This window comes from Egretta garzetta, unplaced genomic scaffold (assembly GCF_000687185.1).
Source record: "Egretta garzetta isolate BGI_Z169 unplaced genomic scaffold, ASM68718v1 scaffold123, whole genome shotgun sequence".
In the NCBI taxonomy this organism is placed as follows: Eukaryota; Metazoa; Chordata; class Aves; order Pelecaniformes; family Ardeidae; genus Egretta; species Egretta garzetta.
The window spans coordinates 589218-596752 of record NW_009259182.1 but is presented as its reverse complement, the minus strand read 5'-3'; the positions used below and the strand labels follow the sequence as shown (position 1 = coordinate 596752).

The window sequence follows — 7535 nt, the reverse complement described above, 5'->3', positions numbered from 1 at the left end:
GCGACCATCCAGCCAGTTCCTTATCCACCGAACAGTCCACCCATCAAATCCATAGCTCTCCAATTTAGAGAGAAGGATGTTGTGGGGGACCGTGTCAAAGGCTTTGCAGAAGTCCAGATAGATGACGTCTGTTGGTTTTCCCTTGTCCACTGATGCTGTCACTCCATCATAGAAAGCCACTAGGTTCGTCAGGCAGGACTTGCCCTTGGTGAAGCCATGCTGGCTATCTCGAATTACCTCCCTGGCCTCCATGTGCCTTAGCATAGCTTCTAAGAGGATCTGTTCCATGATCTTCCCAGGCACAGAGGTGAGGCTGACAGGTCGGTAGTTCCCAGGGTCTTCCTTTCTACCCTTTTTGAAAATGGGTACAATGTTTCCCTTTTTCCAATCACCAGGGACTTCACATGACTGCCATGACTTTTCAAATATCATGGAGAGGGGCTTGGCGACTACATCGGCCAATTCCCTCAGGACTCTGGGATGCATCTCATCAGGTCCCATGGACTTATGTGCATTCAGGTTCCGCAGGAGGTCACAAACCCAATCTACTCCTACAGCAGGAGGGGTTTTGCCCTCCCGGTCCCCCTCATGCCATCCATCAACTCGGGAGGTGTGAGGAGAGAGGTTGCCAGTGAAGACTAAGGCAAAAAAGTTGTTGAGTACCTCAGCCTTCTCCTCATCTGCTGTTACCAGCTTGCCGGTCTCGCTTATCAGCGGGGGTATGCTTTCTTTAACCATCCTTTTCTGGCTGATACACCTGTAGAAACCCTTATTATTCTTTGCATCCCTAGCTGAGTTTAGCTCCAGCCGCGCCTTGGCCTTCCTGACCCCATTCCTACACAACTGGGCAGTGTCCCTATACTCTTCCCAGGATGCCTGTCCCTGATTCCACTGCCTGTGCAGTTCCCTCTTCCTCCTTAGTTTGACCAGCATCTCTTGTCTCAGCCATGCTGGTCTCTTCTTTCTTTGCCCGATTTCTTACACCTAGGGATCAAGAGCTCTTGCGCTCCGTGGATCACATCCTTAAAGATCTGCCAGCTCTGTTCTGTTCCCCTGTCCCTGAGGACCGTTTCCCAGGGAGTCCTTCTGACTATCTCCTTGAGGAGCTGGAAGTTTGCTTGCCTTGGAGAAACCAAGAGAACTGGGACCATTCAGCCTGGAGAAAGAGGAGGCTTGGGGTGATCTTACGAATGTGTACAAACACCTGATGGGAGGGAATGAAGAAGAGAGAGCCAGACTCTTCTCACGAGTTGAAACACGGGAAACTCCATCTGAACACAAGAAAACACTTATTTCCTTTAGGGGTGGTCGAACACTGGAATGGATTGCCCAGACAGCTTGTAGAGTCTCCATCTATGGAGACAGTTGAGACCTAACTGGACACGATCCTGGGAACCTGCTCTAGCTGACACCGCCTTATTAGGGGAGTTTGGCAAGATGATGTCTGTCCAACCTAAACAATTCTGTGATTCTGTAAAGGTGCTTATATTTTTTTAATCTCTGTCCCTCTCATATGTATATCATAATCATGCTCATGATTTCATATGCATGTGTGTATAAAATCAGCTAATGACTGCTATAGATAATTCCAGTTTTCCTATTTAAACATTATGTATTTCTGACCAAATCACTGTGCATGTAGACATTTACTCATGTCTGTTCTTCCTCTGACACCCTCTTGATTGTCTTAAAAATGAATTTAAATATAAAATAAACTTCAGGAATTGTTTCTTGGAATCACTAATGCCAGCTGTGGGGGTGCTTCTGGAGATGGCTTATAAAGGATCACAGCTTGCTTCAGTCCCAGTGCCCCCACCCCATTTCTGTCATTCTTGCACAAGTGCACATGGTAGGAAAAGCAGCCTTAGCAACAAGGCCTAGCCTTGGGGTTTTTGTTATTTTGGGGGGTGGTTTTTTTTTGTTTGGTTTTGTTTTGTTGGTGTGGGTTTTGTGTGTAGTGTTTTGGTGGGGTTTTTGGTCCTATTTTGGAAAGACCTTTGCAGTACTTCCAGACACTCCTGTTCTTCATCAGTGTTTATTTCACTAGGTAGAACGCATGTTCTAAAAGCTGCGAAGCCAGCCAGCCTGTCCTTAATTTAATTAGGAGAAAAAGTTTTTAAATGTAATACTAGAAGAGCAGAACTCTTCTAGTTTGGTATATATGGGAGGGAGCACAGTTGCAAACACTGAACGAAGCTTAGTATCTACACAATTAGACCAAGGTTGAGAGTTTACAAATTGCTGTTTTGCAAATAAGTTTTTGTTCTGAGACTTAAGTAAAGGATATACCAATAAATGTAGACTTCAAAAACGCAGTCTTGGTTCAACATTTGGATTTAGAAGACCAAAGGTTATTCCAGTGTGCTCTTAATGGCACCAGAAATGTTGGAAATTGCTTTGTTTTTTTCCTAAATGTGGTTATAACGATGACAGATTGCAAATTGATGTGTTTTGGTGTGCAGTTTAGATTAGTAAAGTCCAAGAACCATTTTCAAAGTGAACACTGAATTTTGTGGTTATGTAAGTATACAGGTATATAATATATAATTTAGGAAATACTATATTAGATAAATAAGTTTGTAAACAGTTACTCCGTTCTTTTTTTAAATGCTTATTTGTTTCTACATATCTGTGATTTAAGGTTAAAGGATATTTCAGAGTTTAATTTTAAATGTTAGATGTGTGTGTGGATACAAGGGAAAAATTTAGTGTACGTAGTTCTATTTGTTAACTCTGTGGCCTGAAAAAAACTTTTTTAATGTCATGAATACAGTTTGAAATCTTCTTGGATCTTTGCTTGAATTATTTAATTAAAAAGTTTGATTAATGTAGATTTCATGTCCTGTGTCTAACAGTGAAAAAGGATTCTGCTATATTATTGAGAAAAAGAGAGATTAAATATGTAGAAGATTGTGGGGTAAAAAAAAAAAAAGCAAAAGCAATTACATGACTCTGTTGTTCAGATAAAACCCATAGTTGTTTTCTAATTCTATTTTTCAGTTTCCATAGCTAGACGAGTCCAAGACCCATTAGCTGAGCTAGTGAAAATTGAGCCCAAACACATAGGAGTTGGCATGTATCAGGTAAGATAATACGTATCATTTAATCTAAGTAATCTATCATGCTATAGAGCAACACCAAACTGCTGCTTTATAATTGTCAACTAGTTAAGTCTCCTTTAAAAGATATTTGTAGAGTTGATAGAATGGTAGTAAATAGTCATAGACTGCCTCTCTTTTTAATCTCTACTTTTAATGATTGTGATTAAGACTGAAATGGCTCTAGCCAGATTTATAGTCTATTAAAAACATCAAATCAGACAGGTAACCTGATCTGTAAAGCTTTCTCTTTTTTTGTATTGTTACAGCAATGGGGTTTTAGCTCTTTGTGTAAAATACAATGAGATATTGATCCTCCATTTAGAAGCCATTAATTTGTATTATTACATGCATTCCTTCTTAGAAGTTTGTAGTAAAAGCACTTGTTTTGAAATTTTTCGTTTACTAAAGCTGAACTGGAAAATGTTTGACAATTCTTATTTTCATACATTTTTGTGGGTTATTTTGGAGAAGTAACTTTTACCTTCAAAGGGTCTTTACAAAGTGAATGGTAGTGAGAAGTGGTACATAAGTTATTGTCATTTTATAGCATATTGGCATCCATTCAGGAAAGCATTTATGCATGTGCTTACGTCCCACCAAATAGAGAAGTAAAAAAAATAGAAAATTCAGCATGTGCTTTTCTCTATTTTTGAAACTATAGAATGTGAGTGAATTTGAAAGGCTGGAACAGAAGTCAGAACAGAAAGCACAGAACTGTCTGGATCTGTGCTTTCAGATCAGCACATCAGAGTTAATGGGATAGAATGTAATTAGCAGCCTAGAATCCTCTACTGCCGCTGCTAACCATGTTGTGACAAAGAAAGGTGCTATGAAAAATTTTCAAGAAGTGTATATCCTGTTTTGTTTTGGTTTTTTTAAAGAACTGAGGTCAACGTTTTAGTTGATTAAGGTGGTGCTCAGTACTGCTTTTGCAAGCCCTACTTGTATTGTCACAGACTGTGAAATGTACTCATATTGCTTGCTAACTGCAAAATTTATCATTAAAACTAACTTATATAACTAATCTTTCAGTATGAACTATGGGTTTTGAGGAAAATTAGATTGAAGGGCTGAAATACTGTTGATTTCTTCAACATACATATCCAGATTTCAGTAAAAATGTGTTTTAATGATGACAGCTATAAATCAGGGGTGGTCATCTGGCAAAAAGAGGAGCTTCAATCTGCTTACTTACGGAGACCCACTGCTTTTATTTATAACAGTAACAGCAATAACAGTAATAAAAAGTGGTACAGATTTTTGTCGGTCCTTGCTGTAAGGAAAAAAGTATTTAACAAAAAATATAATCTTGAAATGCTATGTCAGTACTTTGAGGAGAATTTGGTTGCTTTTCTAAAACAAAATTTTAAAAAATCAATTCCAAAATGGAGTATTTCACTATTTGAAATATACTGTGATTTATCTAAGTATCTTATATTCTAAGTATATTCTTAATATATTCTTAATAAGTATATTCTTACTTTAATTTACTATTAATATTCTTAATAAGTATATTCTAACTTGCATCGCTGTGGCTAGAAGGTACTCATTTAGATGCATGCTATCTGCTATGGCCCATGTGCACGTTGTACAAGCATACATCTAAAGCAAAAAGGCACGGAGCTGGTGGTGGTTGTATGGTTTTGGGAGCATGGTATTATCAAATGAATGTTGCAATGAACGTATTGCAGCAGTTCGCTACTACCTCAGTGATTGAAGCTGGCGTCATATACTTTACGCTGAAACAGAGCAGGGTAAGTACCATGTTCCTGGCCCTTTCAAGGAAGCTTCTTGATCTACTAGATCCACTTTTACAAGTAAACACACAGCTGCATTATTTATTATGTCCAAATTGGTTGTATGAAAAGCTTCAGAGCGATAATTCCTTAAAAGCCTGGTAAAGGTAGACCTCAAAAATTGTTCTTCTCCGGCTGTCTGCACTTTTAAGTGTCATCATGGTTTGGATAAATCCTCTTACAGAGATAGACCTCCTGTCAGAATTCTTAATGATCACCAGAGGAGCTATAAGGTGCTTGTTCAAAGATGGAGAAATTTCTGAGATTCTAGAGCTTTATGTGGCGTTATCGAAAGCAAATTTGCACTCTTGAAAGCCAAGCCAGAAGCTCTGCCACCCGTTAGGCGTGAGCACTTTCTCATAGCAGGGGAGGAGAAGGGAAAGGAGGAGAAGAGGAATTAAGCTGTCACAACTGGTCTTCCTTCAGAGAGAACAGTCACTCGCTGGCATCTTAGAGGGCTGGCATGGGAGAAGCTGTTGTGTCGTACAAGGAGTCCCAGATATAATCCCTCAGGTAAAGAGTTTATCAGGTACGGAGTGTTGTATTATCCAAGTCAAGCTGAAAAGTTTTGTTATACTCTATTTTATAACCTAATTGCTAGCTGTAGCTTTTTATTAATTTCTGGGATGAAATATGCAATGTGCAGTCAAGATAAAAAAAGCAACAGGCTTTTCACAGAGAAAATTACTTTCTTAGCCCACTGTAACGATAAATCTAGCATTGAGGTATGACCTCTCCTTTCTTTAACACCCTGAAATTGATACTTAGGAATCTGACAAATCCAGGTTTTGGCATTCTTCTCCTGAAGGACAGACAGTGATTAATCCAGCACTCGGCTTCTGCCTCTTCAGGCAGAGGTAGGCTGAGGCTGCGTGCTGCTGCCGATGTCTGTGGAAGCTGTATAGCACCAGCAGGATGGTGGCTTCTCAGGGGATGGTTGCACGCTCGCTGTGTGTTGATCAAAGTGCAAGCTCCCTGAAGGAGTGGTCCTGCCTTCTCTGCTATTCCTGCCCAAGTGCCCCAATCCTTTTCTGGTGCTGGTACTGGCTATGTGGTGCCCTGGGTTGGCATAAGGGAGGGGCAGCAATGCATGGCTTGGCAGGGAGGAGTCCAGCTGGGGCTACTGCTTTCACAGCAGCCTGAGTTTTGATTGACGTGGGACGTGGCCTCTCTATCAGTTTAAGACAGCCAGAACAGCCAAACACCTCTACTTGAAAGGCAATAGCCAAGAGACTTTAATTTCTCTGTCTCTTCTGGGAGTTTTTTTCTGAGAGATCGCAATGAGAGACTGGCGAAGCAGAACCTGCCTGAGAAGGGCTGTAGCTGTTGCAATGGGGCTGTGGTGCAGGAACATTGGGTGTTCAGCTGAGTGACCCCCCGGGGCAGGAGCTGCTGCTCTCAGCAATGACAGTAGCGCTACAGGGAAGCGAAGTGGTGATGTGGTAAATCTGCTGCTCGCAATACAAGCTTTCTCAAAGTCTGGGGAGTGTGTGCCCCCGCCCTCCCCCCCAGTGTACTGTGTGAAGGGGCTGCATCTTCTGTAGTCGACGCTTCCATGGGATTTCGGATCCCTCCCACTGGGCCTCATGGTACTCCACGCGCTTGTTTGTGAGAACATTGGTGTTTTCTAGTTTTTCTAGTGCAAGTTTTCCAAGCAAATCTGCTCATTTGGGTATGGATATTTTGGGTATGGACCTAGGAGTTTCCAGGTAGCAGGAGATCTCTGTAAATTGAATCCCATCGGTTGGGGTACTTTTAGATGACAAAATTTGAAACTTGTACTTGACCACCTGCTTTTATTCTTATTTCAAGTTATGATTGTGAGTTTGTGCACTACCAAGAAAATTGGGTTTGTCAGAGAAAAATAAACAGGCCCCAGATCTCCTAACAGGTATTTCCTTAAACAAAGAGAAGCACAACCTGATTTATTAGGGCCTCTCTCAGAATAAATTCCAGTTGCCTAAAGGTCCTTGTCTTCCTTCATCTTTATCTCATTAGGAAAATTGTTCTTTCCTTCCAGACAGAAACCTAGCCAAAATTAATTTATCACCTTCAGGCCATATTACTATGATTTCTTCTGTAGTTGAACATGAAGATGATGCCCAGACTCTGCCTGATAGGGAATATGTTTGCCTTGCCACCTCCCCATGCCTGTTCAAAGCTAAATTCCTATCAGGAAAGAAGCAGTTAGTGGCTCAAGACTTTATTATGCTGCAAACTGAATTTTGTCTGATGAATTACCACTGCAGTTGTAATGATCTTGGAAGATGTAGATAAGAGCTGAGAACAAAGCTACTTCACAAAGATTGTAGTTAGGAAATTGAATTCCAGCGAAAAGAAAATGAATAAATAGTCAAAAAGAAGAAAAAAAATCCTTCCTCTCAAATAGAAATGCAACTTTTCATAGAATAAAACAGCAGTAGCGTAAATTCCCTGTCCACCAGTCCCCATCAGACAGATAGACTCAAGTAAAAGGCGAATTGAATTAATAAACTTTTACGGAGTGAAAACCTGAATCCATAATAAAGCAAAGAAAGGAGAAATAATGCTAAGGGGCTATGTTAAGTTTGGTTGGTCTTCTGCTGTTCATTTAATGTGCAAAATCCCTGGATGCTAAAAAAACAGTAAGCTCTAGGGA

General features: G+C 40.5%; 1 protein-coding gene across 2 annotated transcripts in view; it reads left to right on the top strand.

Moving 5' to 3' along the window:
• SRBD1 (S1 RNA binding domain 1) overlaps nucleotides 1–7535 on the top strand; it is a 132854-nt gene that overhangs the window by 76602 nt on the left and 48717 nt on the right. For both annotated transcript variants that reach the window (XM_035891267.1, XM_009635668.2), the window contains exon 16: nucleotides 3001–3083. In XM_035891267.1, the coding sequence (XP_035747160.1) occupies nucleotides 3001–3083 (83 nt within the window). The remainder of the gene's footprint in view (nucleotides 1–3000; nucleotides 3084–7535) is intronic.